Below are 24,694 nucleotides of genomic sequence, written 5' to 3' on the forward strand. Positions count from 1 at the left end.
TACATACATACATACATATATACATACATACATACATACATACATACATACATACATACATACATACATACATACATACATACATACATACATACAGTGACCTTGTCGTGTATTTCACATTCTTTTACTTCTTGTGTGCATCTTGCTTTTCGTGTTTCTTCTACATCTGTCGTCCTAACATACTGAGTACGGATCTCTGGGTGCGGAACTATAACACGTGCTGTAGCGCTTTCACGTCATGCACACCACGTACGTACGCATGATCAATGAATCCTCCTTGTATTGTCGTAGGCATGTAGTCATTCGTAGATGGTGTTAGACTGACGCGTACGCTATTTTGCACCGAAGAGCATAATGTCTGCGCAGAAAATGTGTCGTTATCATGGCACACCGATCAGCCGCTGTCAAGAGCGCACACAATCGGTTTGAACTGCTCAGGCTCCACCTGTGTTAGGAAAGGGTACTATCTGCAGCATCCGCCCACATATTTTTGGCCACGGACGGAAGGAGAACATTTTCATATCTACTCGCCCTGTAATGCTACACAATAATATAGTAGCAAGAGCGTTAATTGGCATGCCCGCTTTTCAGCAGCTGATGCCGCGAATTTCAGTTTCTCGGCTCTCAGTCAAGGGCTACTGTAAACAAAATTCACATTCGGTACCATCTTTTTGAGATTTAACAATTTAGTGGCTTATCAATAACATGCATGAATGAATATCAACAAGTTCTCGCAGTTCTCGCTGTTTTCAAGATGTCAGGTAATAAGCAACTAAAACCATGTTGGGACAGAATGAGATTAGGTGTTAGGAGCCGGCTTACATATTTGCGACTGAGGTGGTATGCTATTTATCGTTGGCAAATAAACGCACAGACAAAAACAGGACACGCATACGAAATGTTAGAAACCTGTCTGCTCCAAAAAAGAACAAGCACTAAGGGTATTTCTGGAAGGCCAAAGCCGATCATTTGGAGTGGTTGCCCGGTATATGGAAGGGCTATTCTTATGCAATCGCGGCAATACTGCCTATGCCATCTTCATTTCAACCAGCAACAAACGATTGGAATCGTGTCTGTGGGGCTAAATAATATAATTTATGAGCCATTCCGCACTGTGAAGGTGGATCACCAGGGAAGCTGTTGAAAACCACCACTACAATTGCTCAGGGTGGTATGCAATGCCTTCTGGCTTTACAATAAAGGCAGTAGTGCTATGTTATATGTTGAATTCCTGGGTAACTCTGCGATAGAATTTCGGCTTCCGCTTTGCTCCAGCGGCGCAGGTTGTGTTCCACTCGTGGATTTGGAGGCGTTGCTCTACGCCAGAGTCGAGTGCTCGCTCGCGGAGTCTGTCGGCTGCTCCGACTCTGCCATTGGAATTCAACAGTAGTAATGATAGGAACGAGAGTAATCGTAATTTTGACAGCCACCGCTACCCATGCAGCGCTGCAACAACGTTGAAATCAATTGCTAGGCTAGGCATATTATATACGAAAGGCTAGGGACGTCACATCCCAAGTCAAAACCTGGCGTCACCGCCGCAGCTTGCGCAACAGTAATCTTTACCTGGAAATGCTTGCAGCGAACGCTACGACCTTCGTATCACTATTACGAGTGTCTTATAAATAATTATGTGGATCAGAGGCTTTTTTAAGCATGTTTTCGAAACGTATGCTATTCTGTACGTTGCATGTGTGATTGCAAAGAAGGCATGCACTATTCGCTGCTTTTTGCTGAATGCTTGTAGTCTCGGCCTTAAAGGGTTATGAGGTATTGCACTTTTCGCTCTATTAAGGGAGTACGAGCCATTGATGATGATAGTTTTCGTCATGCTGTTCTCTATGTTGTATTCGTGGTCGCAAAGAATGTAAGCACTGTTCGCTTCATTTTGCCGAGTGCTTGTAGCACCATTCTTACGCGGCTATGAGCAATTACACTTTTTGCTTGCTTACAGGGATATGAGCCATTGATGATGATAGTTTTTGTTGACGGAGTACAAGAATACACGGAACCCTAACCATATACAGCTTCGCTGTAAGAACGGTGTTGTAACAGCAACGGGTTATTGCGAACGGCGTGACTGTAAAGCACTCGACTGATTGAGAGATGATCATATTCTTCAACAAATTATGCATTTCTTACATTTGCGAGAAAGCGTACAGATAGTCGAATTAGTTCACCACGTTAGGTTATCCTAGAACCGGGACATTCCCAAGGCAGATCACTTACACATGTTTTGTTTTTGGTGTGCGCTAAACAAGCTTGAAGAATGTAGAACCTAGTGTTCATGCACCATTTTATTTAATGCGACAAGGTTTAGGTTGACGTTCTGCATTTTACGAGTTATTTAAGGGATAGACAAAATGACAGGCGTGTCTCGTTTGATGAATCTCATAAACGTTAATATGGAGGAGTTGTACAATACATTTTATTTGAACACTATGTTTTTCGCTTTGATTTCTCATTTTCATGCGCTTAGTCAAGCGTTATAATCACGCCAGAAGTGCCTCAGATAAGGTAAAACATATTGTGTCTGCGCGTGAAAAATCCCAGAAGTGTGCAGGCTCGTACTTTTTAATTCCACTTAATGAAAAATAAATTGCCAATTTCGCCCGAAAGGCAAAGCACCGATTGCGATCGCAAATTAGTAACTAGCTATAAGAAATAAGGATAGTATTTTTATCGGCCGTGTAAACTTCTAAACATTCGCTGACGAACTAAATTAAGAATCGTATAATGTGTAAGCGCGACTGAACGAGGACGTAGAAAGGAACAGGCACACATACACAGCGCTGTCTGCGCGTTTCTGTTTCTACGTCGTCGTTCAGTCGCACTCACACATTCTATCATAAGTTCCAACCAACTAGCCCGCCAACGTATTTTAACTGAATTAACAAGCACGGTTTCACGCGAGCACAGGTAAACGTGCACACACCTCGCTCGATGAGCGCGTAAACTCGCTGTCAGAGTCCTGGACGCTGCAGTCGCGGCAGCAGCAGCGATGGTATTGACCTTCGTGTATCTCTCGCCTGAACGCACACGAAACGACGAAAGCACAGCACATACGTAGCTACCGGCACTACGCACACTCTGCAAAGATCGCAGATCGCTTTGAAGATAAGGCCCACGCGGGCGCGCACGTTCGCCACGTCGCAGATCGCTTTCAAGATACGGCGCCCGAACTGCCGCGCCGTAAGCAGCAGCCGCTGGAGAAGAACACACCCCTTCACCTCAGTTCAACTCCGTTCCTCGAGCGCGATAGTAGATGGAGCACAGAATAAAGTGGAGGGAGTTCTTCCGGCCCGCTAGGCTGAGCCGTGTTCGCTGGCTCAGCTCAGCACGCTTTCACTCGCACAAACAGTACAGGGTGCGCTGCAGCGATTTTATCGCCCTCGAACTTTGTGCGAAACCTCACGCGACGGCGATGCCGACGGCACAAGCGCGCCAGAAGTTTCAATATAAGTGATGTCAGAATAAAAACGATGAACCGCTTCTTACGGAGCGCTGGAGCCTAGCATAGACGATATGAAGAAATCATTGCGAAGGGCGACTGGAAATTACAAATAGGGCAGCTTGCACGAAGTATTTTACCTGGGTAAAGTTCGTACACATGTTCGAAGTTTTGACGGGAGACTGCAATTTTTTTTTCATTTCATGGTATTTGCATAAAGACTTCTAGGTATCACGTACGGGGTGAGTTAAATAAATCGGTAAAAGAGAATACCGTCACATGGCTCTGTCGGGAAAGTTGATTCGCTACATGACTGTGAAGATCGAAGGGCAAGTAATGAGAACTATGTTGCAAGAAAGGCCCTCCAGTCTCTGGCTGCTCTTATAAAACAGCTTTGGGACGATGAACCTGGAATGCATGGCAAGTGCGATTAGATGTGTAAGCGGCAGCGGTGGTGTAAGGCTCGCGATTAAATGTAGAATAAATTAACTTATGGAAAACGGAGATGGTGACAACACGGCTGTGAAAAAGACTAAGCACGGGAAGTACATGGTGCTTTGATTAGCTGAAACACTTGCATTATTCGTATGTGGAGAATAAATGAATTCTCGCGGCACGATTTTCAACTGATTCAAGATCGTTTTTGAAGCCAACTTCTGGAGGACTCTAGATTGGGAACGCTGTTCGAGTTTTGATCGAACTAACAATCTATAAGCAATGATTTTTAGATGTTGTGCTGTGGGGCACACAAGACGTTTAAAAGAACCCAATGTTTCGTTAAGAGCAGATATAACGTTAGACACGTGTGCGCTCACAAACACACCGATAGATGGAGCAGCCTTAAGGCATTCGTAAGTAGAGACCAATTAAAGTTGTGTGCTGGCATGTTGTAAATGAAGCAGAATGGGTTGCGATGGTGACTGAAGGACATTGTTTAACATTTAGTAGGTTGACGGTCATGAGCCAGTGATCAGAGCAATTTCGGATGCAGGTCGAGGCCTTGGTTAAGGACAATGTGGTCTGGCGATTTATTAATTATACTGTAAACAACACAATCGTCAGCGAACATGCGAATACTAGAAGCTACATACAGGCGCAGGTCATTATTATATTGGGTATAAGAGGAGGCTGAGTACAGAACCTTCACGTGCACGAGAAGGTACTGAAATAGGTGTAGGCAAATTGATGAATAGAATCCCTTAGCCTTGAGAAAATAAGGTTCTCACTCCGTAATTAGTAAGTTCTCAGTCTGTAATCTCTTACGCGAAAAAGATGAGGACCGAGATATTTTCTTTTGCTCCACATCTATGCTAAACTTTAGTGTCATTTTTACCAGCGTTTCGAAGATGCTTCTCAATACTTATCGTTTAAACTTGATAGCACGCGGCAAGATGTGTGGTGCTGTCAGATAATATATACCCGAAGATATTTTAGAAAAGCTTCTAACTACCATAAATATATGAAAAATACAAGGTTTACTTGACCTGTCATAAGCAATCGCTTTGTCATCATGAACAATCACCTAATGGCTGGCGTCTATATGCTTTGTAGCGTTCCTAGTTAAAGGACAAAACAGACTGTGCAGCATTGCTGTGGAACTGGCGTCCATCTTATCTACCTTTATTCTAACTTCATTCTCCTCTTCTCCTGTACCCAGGTTCCTGCGCTTCTTCATCTTCTATTCGAACGCTCATACCGCTTCGCCCTTCGATGATTCTTTTGCTAACCCCTCCTGTGGTAATACTTGAAAACGTTTCCAATTGAAGCACATTCACCTGAGCCACGTTCATCAATGCACCACACAGCCTTCAATATTCCTTTCTGAGTGGCTGTCTTTGTCACAGAGTATGGAGCACAAAATTTGGCACTAGATTCTCTTACTCATTTCCTAACTAGAACGAGGTTGGTGACGAATGTCTGGGCTATCTGAGGAATGTCTCTTGTCAATTTTTTTTTTCATTTGTTTAGGTACCTCTCTTCCTGCGATTTTTGGTTCCTCTCCTCGAGGATATTGAGATTTTCTAACAGCCCAAGCTCACGGTCCGTCTGAAGAATAGGGGTTTCTCCTGAAGAAGCGAACTGTAGGCTGCATCCCAAGCCACTGGTGTAGGAGCGATTGTGATGTCTTACAGCTGCTTCTAAAGAGCATTTCCAAGCACCGGGGAAACTATCGTACATCCTGATGTATTGCTTAACATCTCGTATAGCACGCTCTGCAAGCCCATTCGCCGCGGGGTGGTATGGAGCACAGAAGTTGATTGGTATATTGTGGTCTCGAGCCCATCTTGATAATTTTTCACTCTTGAACGCTAGACCATTGTCAAATGCGATTGTCCTGGTTGTCCTAAGCATATGCCGTTCGAGGAGGGCGATGACACTATTCGCATCTTCTTTTCCTGCCCATGCCGCAACCATCCTTGTGCATTCATCTATGGCCAGGAGAAAAGGTTGCGTTTTTCGGACTCCTTCTGGTTTCTTATTGAGCTTGGTGAAATCCAGGTGTACAACTTTAAAAGGCGCGTTCGAGTGACAAGGTATTATTATGGCGTCCGTAGGCTGCTTATATTACACTTTGTTAACTTGACCAATGTGGCATGAACGAACGTATTGATTAACGTCTTCTTTCATCAGAGGCCACGTAAATCTCTTTACTAGGTTCTTTGATGTGCGCCAAACTACGTCGTGTCCTCCAGATTCTGGGCAATCGTGGTACAAATAAAGCACCCTAGAAAGCAGCGTTGGCTGGACTTGATAGCGACCTTCCATAAAATTGAATTGTTCAGTGCCTTCCCACAATTTTACTTCATTGATTTCTTCCGATTGTTCTGTGCTTGCCTGTATCATCAATCTAGACAATGCATCTGCATCAGTCAAAATGGGTCCATGTCTTGGGGAGACGGTGAAACCGAACTGCTGCAAGTAGTTCACCCATCTGGTCATACGTCCCTTAGGTTGGGTCATACTCAAGAGATGAGTGAGGGCCTGGTGTTCGGTGAGCAAAGTAAACTTCGCACCTTCTAGGTACGTAGGGAAGCAATGAGTTGCTTTAAGGACTGCAACAGCTTCCTTTTCAATAGTGGTGCATATGGCCTCATGGTGCAGCTGTAGCAACCTACAACGTGTCGCTTTCGTCGGCCGGATAATTTTGCACATTTATGGCACAAAAGTGTACCTGTTCCATAGTGCGAGGTGTCAGTATTCAGTTCAAAAGGTAAAGTGAAATCTGGCACGTGTAGAACAGGGTCAGCAGAGATTCTGTGCACCAGATCACGGTAGACTCTCTCATATTCATCATTCCACGCAAATGCAACTTTGTTCTGCGTTAGGCGTGTGGGGCACCTTGATCTATGGCAGACTTTCATGAAAGGTCTGAAATGTCCCGCTAATCACCATAACACGCGCCATGAGTGGACGTGATATGGTTTCACCAGTTGAGATATCCTCTCGACGGACTCTTGTTTCATGCTTCTGGTAGTCCCATCAAAGACTCTTCTATGAAACACAACATTTCTTTGAAAGAATGCACTTTTTTTAAATGTAACCTTGAGTTGTGCCAAGCTCAAGGTATTTAATACCTGAGACAGGTGTTTATAATAATCAGCCTCCGTTGCGGAGAAGACGATAATATCGCCTACGTACACGTTACAAAAGACACCTAGGAAAGCTTCAGGAATTCGTTCATAATCTTCTGGAACCACGTCAGCGAGTTTTTCCAGCCGAAAGAAAGCCGGTTATACTCTTAATGATCGAAAGGCGTGGTAAATGCAGTGTACATTTTTGTTTCTTCGGTTAGCGGGATCTGCCAGAAACCTTTGCACAAGTCAATACGTGAAACATTTCGGCAACGACCTGTCTCATTTATAACCGTGTCTATCTTCGGCATGTCAAATGGTATAACTTGTGTGTGGCGATTGATAGTCCTGTAATTTGTGCATAGTCTGCAAATTCCATCTTGCTTCGGTGCAATTGTTATGGGAGAGGCGAAGAGTGCCACCGAAGGTCGGATTATATCGGCGTCTAGCATAACCTGCATTTTTGTCTTTAACCATATCTTGCGCTCTCTTGACATGTTATAAGGTGATCTTCGGATGATAGTCTTGTCGGTTAGTTCGAAAGGCACCTGTGTGACTTCATCACTTGTGGATAGCTTCCTATGCCTACCAGTTCAGTGTACGCCGTAGCAACATTTTCCGCGCACTTAACAAGTCGTAGGTTATCTTTTCTACCGTGCTGTGTCTCTTCCCTTTATAGTCTTTCCACTAAAACCACATCGTCCCAGTATACGTTGTTATTTTTTATTTTCTTTATATCTGGTCTGGATAGCAGAAAGTCGTATGTCACACCCTTTATCACCAGTACTTCACTCTCTATTTCATGACCTTGTAACTCGATGTTTACTGAGGCCACCTGATTATGCGTTGTCACTTTTCCATCGTAACCTTCCACCTGTAGTAGTCTTCCACTAACCCGCCATGGTTGCTCAGTGGCTATGGTGTTGGGCTACTGAGCACGAGGTCGCGGCTTAAAATCCCAGCCACGGCGGCCGCATTTCGATGGGGGCGAAATGCGAAAACACCCGTTGTTGTGCCATTACCACCAGCCCGGATTCCGAATCTGCAAGATGCAAAAGTATCCTTCGAGCGCCCAAATTCTCCCTTGAAAAGTCAAGATGCTGAGCCGTCAGGCAGCGCTGTCCTGCGGGAGAAGCATCGGCGAGCAGCTTGTTCAGACGTGTCGCCAAGTGCCAGACAGCCCGGTGCCGTGGACATCCACTAGGTGACCTCCGGCCCTTGCCTGGAGGTCACCGCGCCCGCCACAATTGAACCAGGTGGCCAGCGCGGTCACTGGTTGGACCTCTTGGACGACCGTCGAGTGCTCGCTTTGTATTGGGCCGTTTGGGTGGCAATGGTTTTGGGGGCTTATAAGCGGAGGCGCGCCGCCTGAAAAACCGGATCCGCCGACCCACCGGGAGCCAGTGCCGCTCTAGACTGGAGCGAGATGTGTCACGCGTTTTCGCCGGACGTTGCCGTGCGGGAACAGTCGCGTTTGCTGGGAGCTCTCGGCCCCAGTGCCGATTCCCTTCATGTCCTGTATAATGACCTGTATATAGTGTATAAAGTCCCTTTTGTTATTCTCATCGACGCCTGGCTCGGAGTCTTCGCTACCAACGCTCTGTCACGAAACGGGTGACGAGCGCTACGGGACCACAAAGTCGTAATAGTGGTGCAGCGGTGCAAAGTCGTAACAGTGGATGGCAGCTACGGGATTGACCGGCATCAGCTACCTCGGCGCGGTGAGTGCCTGAAGTTTACCTCAAACACCAGACTTTCTCTGACACAGGTTATAGTAGCTCAGGGAAGGATTTGGTGTTGCATTGTGTTAACCTTGTGTGTTTCAAGCCTAGTTAGAGTGTTTTGAAAACCAGGGGATGCTGAGGGGGTAAACAGGGCAGTGTGTGAAATACTTGCATATGTCTTACTAGTAGCATTATAGTAGCGTACGGCAGGTATATTCAAAAAGGGCAAACAGCAGGAGGACAGTGTGAACGATGGAGAAGTACAAGGTCAAGGAACTTCTCCAAATTTGTGAGGAGTTGGGCATTGAGTTGGGCTCAACTAAAAGGAAGAATGCGATCCTTGAGGTCATGAGGACTGGGGACGTAACGGCTGAGGAAGCCGCAGAGGCCTGGGCGGATATCAATGAACGTCGGGAAAGGGAGGAAAGGAAAGAAAAGGAACGTCGCGAAGAGGAAAAGAGGGAGAAGGAACGTTGCGAGGAGGAAAGGAAAGAAAAGGAACGTCGCGAGGAGGAAAAGAAGGAGAGGGAACGTTGCGAGGAGGAAAGGAAAGAAAAGGAACGTCGCGAAGATGAAAAGAGGGAGAAGGAACGTTGCGAGGAGGAAAGGAAAGAAAAGGAACGTCGCGAGGAGGAAAAGAAGGAGAGGGAACGTTGCGAGGAGGAAAGGAAAGAAAAGGAACGTCGCGAGGAGGAAAAGAGGGAGAAGGAACGTTGCGAGGAGGAAAGGAAAGAAAAGGAACGTCGCGAGGAGGAAAAGGAGGAAAGGAGAGAACGTCGTGAGCACGAGCTTGAAATGAAAGAGTTGGAGACCCGAAATAGCTCGCCGGCGCCTAGTCTAACTTCTAACGTTCCAAGAATACGCGATCAACTTCCACCCTTTGTCGTCGGAGAGGATATGGCCAAATACCTCGTGAAATTTGAGCACGTGTGCGAACGGAATAGCATTGAGCGATCCCTCTGGGCACAGAATCTGTTAGCCTTGCTTCCTGGGGAGGCATCAGACGTAATAACTTGCTTATCGAAAGAGGCGTTTGAAAGCTACAGTGATGTGAAGGAAGCGCTACTGCGGAAGTACAAATTGTCGCCCGAAGCTTTCCGGCAGAGGTTCCGGTATGCAAAAAAGGGCAGGGAGTCGAATGTTGACTTCGCGTTTCGTCTAAAAGCCGACCTGGTGGAATGGCTGAAGGGCGAAGAGGTTTACGACGACCGCGACAAAATCGTCGAATGCATCGCGTTGGAGCAGTTTTACCGTTGCATTGATGAGGATGTCAGGCTCTGGCTGCAAGATAGGCTAAAGGAGGTTAAGCTAAACAAGGCAGCAGAGTTAGCGGAAGAGTATTACACCCGCCGCAGCTTGCACAGCAAGGCAGTGCGCGTAGAAAAAGCAGATAGGAGAGATGGGTTTTCCGGGAAGCCCGACGAACGGAAGCAAATCACGCGTCGCGAGTTTCGGAAAGACGAGTCCCTTCCCAAAGAAACTGTAAGGGAAGGACAGAATGCATCTCAGAATGATGACGATGGTCCGAAACAGCGAAACGATACGACGCGTTCTTTTGAAAAACGGAAACCGTTAACCTGCTACAATTGCAAAAAGCAAGGGCACATCGCTGCAAGCTGCCCAGAGAGAATTGCTTTTGCAACAATACAGGAAACTCACAAAAACATACGTCTATTGGAGCCCTATGTGCAGAAAATTAAGATAAACGGTAAGAAGTGCCGTGCACTTCGGGACTCTGCAGCAACAATGGACGTTGTTCACCCGTCTTTCGTCTCCTCGAGTGATTTTACGGGAGAGTGTGCTAGGATACGGCAAGTGGCCGAGGAGGAGAGTGTCCGTTTACCGATCGCAACGGTTATCATTGAAGGAGAGTTTGGGAAACTTAACACCGAAGCCGCTGTGTCAGCCGCCCTCCCGGAGCACTTTCCCTACCTCTTCTCAAATAGCTCGGAGCAGCTGCTGAAGGATCAGGGCGAATCGTTCTTTGCCGACGGGGCGTACATGGCCCTCACGCGATCCAAAGCGCGCCCGCTGTCGAGGGAACTTGACTTTGCGTCGGTGAGCGAACAGCGGTGCGGCACACGGACCGATCAAGGTAACTTGAGTGGCGAGCAGGCACGGGAGAGGCAGAGCTCGGAGGCTGGCCTGGGCGAGCGTGTCCTGGAAGTGAGTGGGAGTGACGCGTGCAGTGCTAGCCGCGATATAGACGCGACGCCGCAATTAGGCGACGCGGGCTCCACACTCGCTCCGGTTTCCGCCAGCTGGCAGGAGCAGGCGGCAGTTGAAAGAGAAACTCTGATTCGCGAGCAACAGGAAGACTGTTCACTAGCCGATCTGAGGAAGAGCGTCAAACGGGGAGTGAAAAAAAAAGATGGTTTCATTTAGCAAGGAATCTGGCTTATTGTACCGCCGCTACACGGATAAGCAGGGTCGCAAATATAAGCAGCTTCGGATTCCGCGAAAATATCGCCGGGAAAAATGAATGACCTCATTTGCTTCCTCAGTAGTATGTTTTCGGTCCAAGTGATTTCAAGGGGACCATTCTATTTGTCATTATTATTGTTGATTATTAATTATTTCTGATATTTTGGTGTGTTGTTAAGTTGAAAACTGGTTGTTTGAGCCTTGTGTACTAGATCGTACACCTGCCTCTTGTTGCAGCGGGAGCAAAAAGGGGGATAGCAATTCAGTTAGGTTGATTTGGATTATAGCCTTGTCTGGTGTTTGACGGGAGACAGAGGGCACTTGTTCGTGTTGGGTGTTGCCTTTTGCCGGTCGGTTTTGCAAGCTGCAGAACGACCAACCGGGACCAGTGGCGAGAAGCAAGGGCTTAGGAACGACCCGAGCGGAGCTGGTCGAGGTGCCTTGGCGACAACGCGGTGAGCAGAGCTCCTGTCCTGGCGAGTCGGACCTGGGCACGTGAAGTTACCTGGCGTCCCGACACTGGACGTGAACTTGGACGAGCCTGACGAACGTGCGCGCCTGGCATCCGAGCCACGTGGAGGCAGCTCGTCTTCCCGGCGCCTTATCTGAGGGCGGGGATGCTGTTGTGCCATTACCACCAGCCCGGATTCCGAATCTGCAAGATGCAAAAGTATCCTTCGAGCGCCCAAATTCTCCCTTGAAAAGTCAAGATGCTGAGCCGTCAGGCAGTGGTGTCCTGCGGGAGAAGCATCGGCGAGCAGCTTGTTCGGACGTGTCGCCAAGTGCCAGACAGCCCGGCGCCGTAGACATCCACTAGGTGACCTCCGGCCCTTGCCTGGAGGTCACCGCGCCCGCCACAATTGAACCAGGTGGCCAGCGCGGTCGCTGGTTGGACCTCTCGGACGACCGTCGAGTGCTCGCTTTGTATTGGGCCGTTTGGGTGACAATGGTTTTGGGGGCTTATAAGCGGAGGCGCGCCGCCTGAAAAACCGGATCCGCCGACCCACCGGGAGCCAGTGCCGCTCTCGACTGGAGCGAGATGTGTCACGCGTTTTCGCCGGACGTTGCCGTGCGGGAACAGTCGCGTTTGCTGGGAGCTCTCGGCCCCAGTGCCGATCCCTTCATGTCCTGTATAATGACCTGTATATAGTGTATAAAGTCCCTTTTGTTATTCTCATCGACGCCTGGCTCGGAGTCTTCGCTACCAACGCTCTGTCACGAAACGGGTGACGAGCGCTACGGGACCACAAAGTCGTAATAGTGGTGCAGCGGTGCAAAGTCGTAACACCGTGTACTTAGATTTAGGTGCACGTTAAAGAACGCCAGGTGGTCAAAATTTCCGGAGTCCTCCACTACGGCGTGCCTCATAATCAGAAAGTGGTTTTGGCACGTACAACACCTTAATTATTATAATTAGTCTTCCACTATGCAGGTGACTTGCATCTACCAGCTCGACATTTATATAGACACAGAAGCACTGCTGTCAACCAAAGCCATTATATGTCTGTTTCCCACATTGACAGGAATGTGAAGTAGACTAGAGCAAGTTAAATAAACAGTCTCAGTTGTGGTCATCGGGTCGGACTGATAACCCTTGTTTATTCGTTTTTTTGTCGTTGGGAACTCTTGTGCGTCTGAAAGTAGGGGGACAGGGTCGTTGTCGACGTAATTAACCCGACCTCTGGGAGCGCGCTAACCCATGTTCTTTCTGCTCCTTGCAAGGTGGCTCGCTTCTCGCTGATTACGGCTTGACCAATCCGCGCCGGTCCGTCTCAAGCGATTGCTTCAGTTAGCGGTTATATTTTCTTCTGAAGTAGATGGAATGTCCTGAAGGCACTGCAGGAGCCCGTCCATTGTTTTAGGTGGTCGTACTTGCACTTGATTCAGGACTTCCGCGTGCAGTCTTTGCATTATTAGTACTACTATGGCAGAAGAAGGAATCGTAGGCTTGGCAAGCTTTAAAAAGCCGCGTTTTTTCAAAGAAATACTCCATGAGGGAGCCCTGCTTGAACTTGAAATTAGGCTCTGCGTCCCACCTTTCAACTGGGTTGCTTCGGAATGCCGTCAAGAATTTTTCCTTCCACTGGTTCCAAGAGTTGCCAGCTTCTTCAATAATGTGCAGATCGTACCACTTCAGTGCAACACCTGTTAAGTAACTAGGCATGCTAGTAATCTTGTCCTCATTAGAGTGCCAGTTGCTCTTCTTAGCGGCATATTCACAGAATTCAAGCCAACTTTATGGACTTGAAGACCTGCATTCGAGCGCATCGGGTTCTACAAATTTAGTTACCGGCTTCTGAGCGTTTAGAGAGCTTATAAGCAATGTCACCTGTTGGTTCTGCGGCGCAATCTGTTCTTGCTGTAGCTGAAGAGCTTTCAAAACGAGGCTCACCTCTTCCGTCGAAGACCGTGATCCATAGTCCTTTCGACGCATCGGTTGAAGAACTAATTCGTCGGAGATCGCCAGACGCAAGTTCACTTTCCCAGCAGCCTTCCGGCGTAGTTCAGCAGTGTCCATGGAAGCCTTCTCTAAAACCAGGTTAACGAGTTCTGCCGAGTTGAGTTCGCAAGGTAGTTCCACCGCTGGTTCATCTTGAGCTTGGTATCTCGACAAGATTATCTTCTCTGCTGAAGTCTCCTCAAGGAAAAATGTCACCCACATGTTGGAGTCGGTTGTCGGCAGCGCCAAAATAATGTAGCGCTCCTATAGTTAAAGGACACAATAGACGTAAAGGATTGCTGTGGAACCGGCGTCCATCTTGTCTACGTTTATTCTGACTTCATTCTCCTCTTCTCCTGTGCCCAGGTTCCTGGGCTTCTTTATCTTATATTCGAAGGCTTATACGGATTCATGCTTTCACCAGATCTATGACGTCATACAATGGAACAAAATAAAGCGTCCCTTGGGAGCCCCTGGAGAGAGGGAGTGATCTGTTATTCGACATTTCAAGACATGCAGGACATGCTTATGCAAGATATGTTCAAGACAGCATTGACAACATATCGAGAACATTTCCTCAGGGCTTTCAAAACGTTTGCAGCTTCGCTCTACCAGCGTCTTCTTCACAAGGATAACTTTGCCCACTGCCAATAATTACTCGTCCAATCGGAGTCCCGCGCTGTTTGGTTACATAGAAGGCTTTTCTTGGAGAAGCGTTAAGACCATCTTCGTCTTTCGGAGTCACTTGACGGCGGAACCCGTCGCGCACTTGTCCGCTATAAGTTCCCGCTATTCTATACCTAAGAGGAAGCATTGGTCAGAGAATAAAGTGGGAATTTCTTCTTCAAATACATATGTAACATTCAATGCTACTTTTAAACAACTGTTTGCCCCATCGTGAGCGAAATTTGTTGTACTTGAATAAAAACACTGAATTCTGCCGGCTGCGAGAAGCTAAAGTTTATTTACGCCTTCATAGATTTGGCAAAAACGACCAAATATTGGCATGCTTACAAAAAAAAGAAAGAAACATAGAAGTTAGAAATGCACAAGTCCGTAAGAATGCACAAAGACACTTTATGTAATTATGTAAACTGCATCAGTTAGAGCACCTGAAGCGTAGAAATTGGATTACACTAAAAAACTGCTTTTGGAAAGCGGTGTATGAAAGCTCAATTGCGACCGACTTAGATGTCTCAAGAGGTGCCGTTTACATAACGGCAGTATATTTGTTTAATGCTGAATGAGAGCATTACAATCTTGATGCTTGATGTTTATTAGTTCTCTTTTTCCAAGTTTGTAATTTGTAGCATTTCTTTAAAAAAGTTCACCGCCTAGAAGATATGCTACCTACTTGCAATAGATTCTCATTTCTTTTAATTCCAACAGACATAATCAATTTCAGCATAGTGGATGCCCAGAAAATAATATTGCCTTTCCTATGTGTCACCCTAGAAGCTTCAGAGGTAAAGCATTCTCCTTACAATCTCCTTTTCATGCAATTTCGACTATAATGAGCATTGTGGAATAATGAAGATAAGGCACCAGCAGTATCATCTACTTTGCTTTCATAAAACGCGGTGCGACATTCACATTATAAAGTGTCTGTGCTTGCTGCTAACATGTGGCTGCGTCACATCTACACCCAGACAAGATTGGCTGTGTACGCTGCCCACAGTCCTTCAGGTACATCTGTGGATAACATCTACCATTTCGCACAGGTAAGCTTCCATCATTATCTTTAGTAGCCTAAGTCTGCTCGAATGAATAACGTGAAAAAGTGTTCAGAAAACTTCTGAGCCAACGTAACACCTGTTGTATTGCCTTGAATAAAATAAAGAAAACTGAACAGGCAGCTTGAAATAACAGCAGCAAAAGCGTCACACTGTATTCTGGGGGCAGGGGGTGAAGTGTAGGGAAGAGACTACTTACTGTAATTCTACTTGCTGTACACTGTTCCACGTAGAGAATCGAACTGTATGTTTATATGAAATGTCATACACATACATCTAGTAATTACATGCCCTTGCTTCAGTATTTATTTTACGTTTTATTTCTCTATACCAGTCTTAATTTTTCTGAAGCACTCCTTGGGAAGCCGTTCCGGATCCGACTTCATGCTCGTTGAGATATCAACCCAAACTCAGGCCATGTTTACTGAGGAGACGCGCACAAAACGCACCCAGAAACATAATGGGTGTTCTAGTTCATTGAATTTATTTGCTCTAGCAGTTGTATTCGGAAATATACGAGCGACGTTCCGAAAGTAAGTTTAGTGATTTATTTTCACACAAAAGTTTTATTGCAAAAAAAGGATACACCATGGCAGTAGGAACTGTGCACGTTGCACAATTTTTCCACGCATTTGCCACGGACATTGAGATATTGTCGTAGCGTGCAATCATTTGGAGAAACCACTCCGATACAACTCGGTGCCCTGCAATGCAAGGCCTGGGACGTGACCTATTCACCCTACACGATCTGACGGCGTTCACGGGTGACGGACACACAAGTCCCCACGTGCCAATCCATAACGGATAACAGAGTGCACTTCACATGGCGACTACGTTGTTAGCACACGTCTGTCTGCCATCGTGAGTTGCACTCCAATACCCTCGGCGCTCTGCGCATGCGTCATTCTTCCTCCGTTGATGCTCTTTCTGTCGTTGAACAAGCAACGGGCGCGGATTCTTATGGCAATTGTTTGTTTCAGCTGGTGTACCACCTTTGAAAAAAAATTATGAAACTTACTTTCCGAACGTTCACGTATGCTACAAGGAAAGCGCACATTGTTCTTGTTGTACTTATAATGCTACGCAGCATTTGATGGATCAGTGAAAATCCTTCATCGTCTAGCTTTGCTTATACCATAGGAATGAGTTCGGAGGTGTAAATATTTTAACAGTGCATTCAGCGTCTTAGATTTTCGTCATACCAATGAAATGCGCTAAAGAAATTCGCGCGAAACTCGTCAGTTCAAGCGAAGCATTCCTAGAATCGTCAACAATACCTCACAATTCGCATTCATAAAGGTTTTCATTATAGCTGATGTAAGGCGCGATGTGTGGCAGCTGACGGGGAGAGCCATCGTTCTCGCATTAAATCGGGAAGACCTAAGCGACGAGCAGAGTGGGAGCCACGACGTCCAGACCAGTCAAAATCGAGAGCACATTTCTTTTTCTCGCAACTCGCGACGCGCATGTTCTGGTATCGACACTTAGAAACACATACCACCGAGAAACACATAGTACTGACAGTGTCATTATCAGTACGGGAAGTCAGGGTGCATTAGGTGCATCTGCGCTCAATACTTTCCTTGATATTCGAGCAGCACTTACCGCAAGCATTCCCGTCAACTCCATAACCATACTGTGCTCTCTAGGCCACCAGGATATAAAGGGCAATGGGCGTTCTCATGCCTTAGCTCGAGACGCGAACATACCGAGTGGCCCTGTAGGGTGGCCACAGATCTATTGTCCGTATATGTTCTGTGCCATGCTGCGCAAACAACCATGCGCACGGTTGAAAGAGGGTTCTGACTCTCCAAACATCCTCCCATCTCCTTTTCACTGTTATTAGCGGGCAGAAGCATCAGCCATACGGCGTGTGCAAACAAGTACGCTTGGGGAAGGACGCCACTCAGAATCGATCCCACGGGACAAATATAAGATGACCCAACGTATAAGATACATAGGAAATATCTCAACTCTCTGCACAAGAATGGGTGCCGCTCTCGAGCCTTCTGTTCGCCTCACATGATGGGCCGTTTTCTAATCGCACTTTGCTATTCGAACTCGTGGAAAGTCTGGATTTGTCTAGCCCCGGCACTCCCAGAAGTCCTATGCCACTTCTCATGGTACATATCAACCACCATAAAAGGAACGGTGCTAATATCTGCCGATCGCTGGAAACGCGAGCGCTACCGATGACTCCGACTAGGAGTCATCTAGAAGTTATCTTTCTCCCTCTCTCTTTCTCTCTGTCACGACACGAGCCACGCGAGATGAACGGCGCTGATATTGGTTGAGCGTGATGAGAAATTGCAGTGATGAAGACGACATTATAGATTCCACGCCTTCTCCCGCATATATAATGTCCTAGTGAAGGCAATGGAGCGTACTCATACTGGTGGTGAGTGAACAAGTATTTATGGACAGTCAAAACCATAGGCGGGATGGACATCAGGGACTGCTACAAAGGCACAGGCAGGGCGAATATCAGTGCACTGTAGCGGGAGAGGGGCGCAACAGAGACGCTGTGCCCACGAGCAAGCCCAACCTGCGATGTGTTGGTCCGAATCGGTCGAGACACAGGGAAGAAATCCATAATAAAAGCAGCGCATGCACACACAGTCGCATGCACAGGGTCGTGCATTGTAATCAGTCCAACAGCGTGGCGCAGTAAGAAGAGCAGCGCCGTAAGAAGACGGCAATGGCAGCCCGAGCTTGTGCGCTCTCAAGCCCGCTCGTCTTGAAGACAGAGAGAGAGAGAGAGGAAAGGGGAAAGGCAGGGAGGTTAACCAGAGAAAAAGATCCGGTTGGCTACCCTACGCTGGGGAGAGAGGGGAGGGGGAGGTAAAGTGGTAACAAAGTAGAGATAAGGAAAGGAAGGAGCATAGACACACAATCACAATCGGTCACTGTCACCGAATACTCTGCCTTGAAGACAGAGTGGAACGCAACGGTGACACGGTGAGGCGGGCAATACTGGGTGGAGGTGCGTTGGCTATGCCAGTGCGGACATTGTTGTGGGCGCAACCTCGACCGCTACGTCATGTGGCGTGAATAATGCGGATACAAGTGTGTCTTCGATGGCGCAGATGTGCCGTTTGTTGTACTAGCCACGAAGCGCGCACTGGTGGTGGTGCGCCGTGTCGCAAGGCTAAGACAATTTCGGTGTTGACGTGTGCGCCACACATGTCATGGCTATTCATTCAAAAAGGGACTCATTCAGGCATAAATTGCCGATTATTAAAGCTAGAGCTTGTTTACACTGCAGACAAGTTGGGGAAGGACTGTATAGAATGTTTTCCTTGTCATTACTATGTAAGAAAACTATGTACGCATATGAAAGCATTAATACATGACAATATAGGAAATCAAAAAGTAGACACCAAACCAGCAGATATTATGGTAAAACTGTTTGTCCATAAACTAAACTGAAATGGAGTGACAAGGGACAAAAGTGTTGCAATAACTTTTTTTAAAAGCGTACAAAAGGGTAAATTGATGGAACTGGTTATATGAACTGCATTGGCAACATTATAAGTTTGGCCTTCTCCTTGTTATTTATAGCAACTGCAAATTTTCCATATTTACCTAATTTCAAACTTACAATAATGTATCTGCTAGGTAAATCAATGGTGCACTATCAGCGTACTTAACGCTCAATATTGCTGAAATCTGTTGAGGTGCCGTTCGCTGTGCAGAAGTCTTCGAGAGCAGGCGGGTTAGTGTTGTAGCTTGTCTTTTCCTGTGTTGACCTCATGCACTGATGAAATTTGATTGATTCCTCATTTCAGCTGGTTCGCTGCAACTGCTTTCGAAAATTTAACCATGGAGCTGTTAAAAACCTAAAGAAGTATGGATCAGTAAGTGTATATTCACCTAAATAGAAAAAAAAAAACGGCCGTGGCTTAGCTTGGTTAAGCCTGGTGTTTGCGAAGCAATAGTGTGTTATTCTCGGATCAGCCGGTAGTATCACACACTGCTCGGCAACGGCGGCCACGGCTGGAGTTAGGCCGCCGTTGGTGGCTACCGCCTCGCCTCGCGACGGCGTGAGATGGGGCCCCGTTTTTACACAGCTGGTGTGACGTCACACCGACCGTAGCGCCCCTGTTGAGAGGAGCGGGAGTTAGGCCGCCGTTGGTGGCTACCGCCTCACCTCGCGACGGCGTGAGATGGGGCCCCGTTTTTACACAGCTGGTGTGACGTCACTCTAGGTCACGTGGTGTGACGTCACGCAGCGAGGTCACGCTAAAGGTCAATGGTGCCTACCACCGCCCGCCACGGAACGGGCTGAAGGGCGACCTAAAGTAGTATTGCTTCGCAATAAAACGGCGCTTGCCTATGCAGTGCGTTGTGGTAACGTGCAAGCAAACAAACAAAAGCAACAAACGCGAAGACTGAGGATCAATGGCTAAAACAGTAGCGCCACGTTACAAATCTGTTTAACAACTTTGCGACACACACACACACACACACACACACACACGCGCGCGCGCGCGCACGCACACGCACACGCGCACACGCACACAAAGCGCCAGTTACACTTAGCAGGCAACGGAATGTGTTTGCAGCGCAGTTACCAGTTAGAGAGAAATAAATATTGGCTGAAAAACTGACCTAGTACAAGTGAAATTCGCTTCACTCATTTCAAACGTCATAACTCTTTAGGTGAGGGTATCAAAAGTCCAGTGGCTCGCTCTTCATGCCAAAGCAAGAAGTGTATGTGTCTATTAGTGAATTCATCAGATTTTTCCCGTCATACCGGTCGCAGGCAATTTCACCTGTGCTGGAAATTGACTCGCATGCTACCTGCAGCTTTGTTCCCAACGTGATAAAACGTAATTTAATTGCGGTAACACATCCACTTACCGCGCCCACATATCTGTATTGAAAGTAGGGTTAGCTTTTGCAAGTTCATCTCATTCCAGCATGGTAGCTGCGTGGTCTCTGGCTCCAAAAAACAACCATAATATTCATTAGTGTAAATGCTGCAGTACACAAAATGGTATTTTTGTTTATTCGCGTTATTTGCCGCAAAGGATATGTAGTACAACATGAACAAAACGGCATCAAATAGCGTTCTTCGTCCTTATGGTAGAAAGGTGCAGGGAGTGCGGCTCCGGTAGGCATAACGCAAGGAAGACAATTACTGCGAGAGATTGCGGCGCTGGGCTTAATCGACTAGAAATACTTGTTCGTTGTAGGACACTACACTACGTGGATAGCATAACGTTCACAATGCTCGCTTGCTTCATAGCGCTCGTATTTTGATCACAACCGTGGGTACGCCTGTAGAAATATACGACATTTAACTTTTAAGCAATTGCCGGAGCAAAGGTCTCTGTCACAGGTGAGATTAAAAGTTTTACTTTTTCTTGACTATACCACTTGGCCTCATGTTACCATAAAATCGACATATAAAATCGTGGTTGTAAGGCAACGTTCGATCTCGGAAGCATTTATTAATGCCACCTTTTTTTCAAGGCAGTGAACGCGATAACGAAAAACAATCATTTAAGGAAATCTGAGATGTACGCGTATTATTCTTCTATCTAGACCCGCACTTAGTTTTGCATAATGTAGCGGCCCACATGAGTGATTATGGTTGCTTTTCGTTCGCAGGAGGTACCCCCAAGCTATGTCTTATGTAATGTTAAAGTTCCAGTGGCTCTTTACCATAGCGAAGGGGACGTCTACGCTGTACCGAAAGACGTTGCAAGGCTTGAGGGGGAGCTGCCCAACGTCATCCGGAGCTATCAAGTGCCGGACAAGCTCTTCACGCATTACGATTTTGCACTTGGAATGCACGCCGCAGATATGGTGTACATGGATATGCTTGAGCTTATGAACCAATATCGGGGCTCGTGAGAGCTGATTTTGTTAACACTCTTTATATTTACAAACCACGTAGTCTTCTTAGTGTTGTGGCATAGATAGCAATTGTGCCGTCCTTTCTGCGCTTGACTTCGACCAATGACAGTGTTGAGAAATACCCGAACATTTGTAATAACTTATATCTGTGAGGGTGACTTGAGTTGGTTATTGAGAAACTGAAAGGTAACTCATTCCTCTTTTTTTTTTTTGGTGGGCCACCAAAATCCGTGTGTAGGCGCAAAATGTTCCAGTGTTCGCGCTGGTACCCTCTTTTATAAATCATTCCACTAACCGTTCGAGGACTCCTACAACTCGAACGTGTTAAGATTAGTTTCTAAACATTTTATTTTTACTGGGAACGGGGGCAGTGGGTTTCTGGCGTTATTTCTGCTCATTCACAGCTAAATCACGCTGCTATAATTGTGTCTTTAGAGCATGACGACATCTTGCAAATTATGACTACTCAATCTGTACACTTTGTCTGCGCATAATGAATAAACTTTATAAGTACCTTAAGATCAAAAGAAGATGTCTATGTGAACTTCAGCGAGGAATGCTCTTGCAGGCAGCAAAGAAAAAAGGTAAGAATCCTATATGCATAATCAAACGATAGAATCAAGGCGGGACAATATAACCACAGAAGCAAGAAGGGAACGTAACCTCAGCGTTAAAACAGAGGCAAAACATACAATGCACACATACATAAATAAGCAAAAAGATGCGAAAAGAAATTACTGGTTCTCCTGCAATTGAGCGTAAATGTACGCGTCAAATGGCACCCGGCAAAGCAGGTTGGTTCGAGATGATACCAGCCACAACCTTAAACCTTAAAATGGGTGTAGTGCGTGTTCGTAACGGCATGCCCCGCCACACCACACCGCAAAACACCGCAGCACGCCATAGTGTGCACTATTTCATATAGACACTGCCCGGCTAGAGGAAGAAAACCGGCTGAAGGCCGCACGACAGGCAGCGAAAGATGCCAGGGAGACAGATCACGCTGCCCAGCTGGAAGAAGTAATTGAAATCAGGGGTTTTTCCTGCCAAAACCACGGTTTGGTTATGAGGCACGTCGTAGTGGGGGACTCCGGATTAATTTTGATCACCTTTCATCTTTCGCTTGCTCCCAATGCACGGGATACGGGATTTTTTGCACTTCGGCTCCATCGAAATGCGACCGCTGCGGCGAGGATTTGATCCCGCGAATTCGTGATCAGCAGCGCAATGAAATAACCGCCAAACCGCCGCAGCGGGTAGAAGCACCTGAAGTAGTTCGCCACGCGGGATGGCTCCATGTCTCAAGGCGACGCAAAACCCGCGCCTCTGAACCCACTCACCCATGGCGCTAAAAGATGAACATGAAGTGTGTGGAGCCCTGTATCTGTCTTTTTAACGTCGCTGCTGGAAATGATCTTAAATTTCAGCGCACTAGAATTTACAGCTTGAGTGATATTGCGCACAAACATTAGGAAGAACTCTTAAGCAATACTGTTTTGCAACGTTTTGGAAAGTAACTGGCGTATGTAATGCTCTCCTGTACAAATGTTGGGGGAGGGGGGGGGGAAGAGACCGCATTTTTTCATTGTTTGACTGGTTACCCGGATGTGCTCGCTTGAGTGATGAAGGCTCTGGCTTTTGGCTCAAGGTCACTCGAAGGTCGCCGACAACGGGAGCTGACAGCATTTTACGGTTAAAAAACGCTTTATAGGTTCCTTATTTCAATCACAAAGTAGCATCTGGTAAAGTTTTTTTTAAAGCCGTTGAAGGGCATTTTTTTTCACCATTGGACCATTTTTGTATAAATTTAATGTTCCTCAATTCCTTCATTGTGCTCGTCCAACTTATTGTGCACCGAAATGCCGCGTCACATAACAGGCTGTTATTAAGCGAGTAGGTGAACGCAGGATATTTTCGCTTTCCAGCTTAATCTATTTATTTTACATTTATCAGCGTTTGGAGCCATTTGCCTAGGAGAACAACAGTTGGTAACTTCATCAAGATCCTACTGAAGCGGGAGGTTGTTAGTGGAGCAGGAAATAATGTGATAAATTACACAGTCGTTAGCGAGCAATTGTAAGGTTGATGTGATCTAGATGGTAAGTAATTAATGAAAATATCGAATAATAACAGACCGATAATGCTTCCCTTGAGGACATCACATGTCGTACTTGTGAAGCAAGATGAGTTGTTGTCCACGGCTGTGTTTGGGGTATGATAAGAAGCAAATTATCCAGGGGACGGTTCAGTTATCTGAATGGAAACAAGAATCGGTAGCTGGTAGCCGACAATGAGCAACAGAATGAAACAGTCCTAATAAAAAAGTAAAACGCTAATGAAGGGTGCCTTTACTGACTACCAAGCCTAATACATCTTGATCAGCTGTTTATTGTCTTCGACAATTCGAACGTACTGAGTGCTGCCTCTACTAAGCTTTTAATTGACAAGTGCCGCAGGCGAGTTACTGAGAGATAGTAAATCGTTCTACCCGTCGTCTACGATGTGATGTAATGGCGGTCTTAACGGGATAATTTGATAAACTAGAATTTCTATCATGATGGATTAATAGTCATAAACTATTTACACGATGTATTTACACGATGCGCATATATACAGCAGCACAGAATCCCGAGAGGCTGTTGCCACTTCGTCGTCTTTGCCGCCGACGACTTTGTCCTCTTTTCCACCTAACAATATGCTGTATAGCGACGCACATATGTGCAGAATGTACATTCTGCAAATACAGTTTCATAACCTTGCTTACTTATCTCAGCACATAAGTGCACACCGGCACAAAATGTGCTCCTAAAGAGTCCCTGCACCACCGTGAGCTCATAAAATTAGTTAATAGCAACGGATGTGTATTAGACTACTATGGAATCATAGCTGCTAAATATTTTGAAATGTTCCAGTCTTCCTAAAAGCTGCAGGCGTTTGATGAACAAAAACACGATCACCACTGTTTCTCGCTCTTTTTATCCTTCACCTTCACTGACATTCTCACTCCCTTGCCACACACCCTTACCTACGGTACCCATTGCAGCGAAAGCTAGTGGTCATGTCCGCACGTCGGAAGAAGGACTCCTCCGTTGTTCAGCTCATCCGTGTGAAGCTCACTGAATGGAAGCTTAACGAGAGATTCACAGGTACACAGTGGGGGAGCGCCCCTCCATTCTCGGAACACGCAGTCGGCTCTGTGTGATGTTGGCGCTGTCACTCCTCGACGACGGACCCCTCGACAGCTTTTACCCCTGGTGACGTCACCTGGACCAACTCATACAGATCACGACGTGCGAAGGCAGTACCGGGAATAGAGGAAGGGATGCACGAGATAGTTTTTTTTTTTTTTTTGGCAGTCGCAGGCCATGAACCGCGCTGCCGCACTTGCAGGCGATGAGTTTCAGGACGCTAACTACCCGATTCGCATGTTTGTTGTGAACTGTCGAAAACAATGTGAGAAGTTGTTCAGAGGTCCTTTAAAGGTT

At 46.5% G+C, this 24,694-nt stretch overlaps 1 protein-coding gene across 1 annotated transcript in view; it reads left to right on the forward strand.

Annotated features, from left to right (window-relative positions):
* LOC140219108 (gastric triacylglycerol lipase-like) overlaps window positions 1-19,225 on the forward strand; it is a 222,559-nt gene extending 203,334 nt beyond the window's left edge. The window contains exons 7-8 of the mRNA XM_072288992.1: window positions 15,261-15,332; window positions 19,133-19,225. Coding sequence (XP_072145093.1) covers window positions 15,261-15,332; window positions 19,133-19,225 — 165 coding nt within the window. The remainder of the gene's footprint in view (window positions 1-15,260; window positions 15,333-19,132) is intronic.
* Window positions 19,226-24,694: the final 5,469 nt, after the last annotated feature.

This window comes from Dermacentor andersoni, chromosome 6 (genome assembly GCF_023375885.2).
Source record: "Dermacentor andersoni chromosome 6, qqDerAnde1_hic_scaffold, whole genome shotgun sequence".
Taxonomy (NCBI): domain Eukaryota; kingdom Metazoa; phylum Arthropoda; class Arachnida; order Ixodida; family Ixodidae; genus Dermacentor; species Dermacentor andersoni.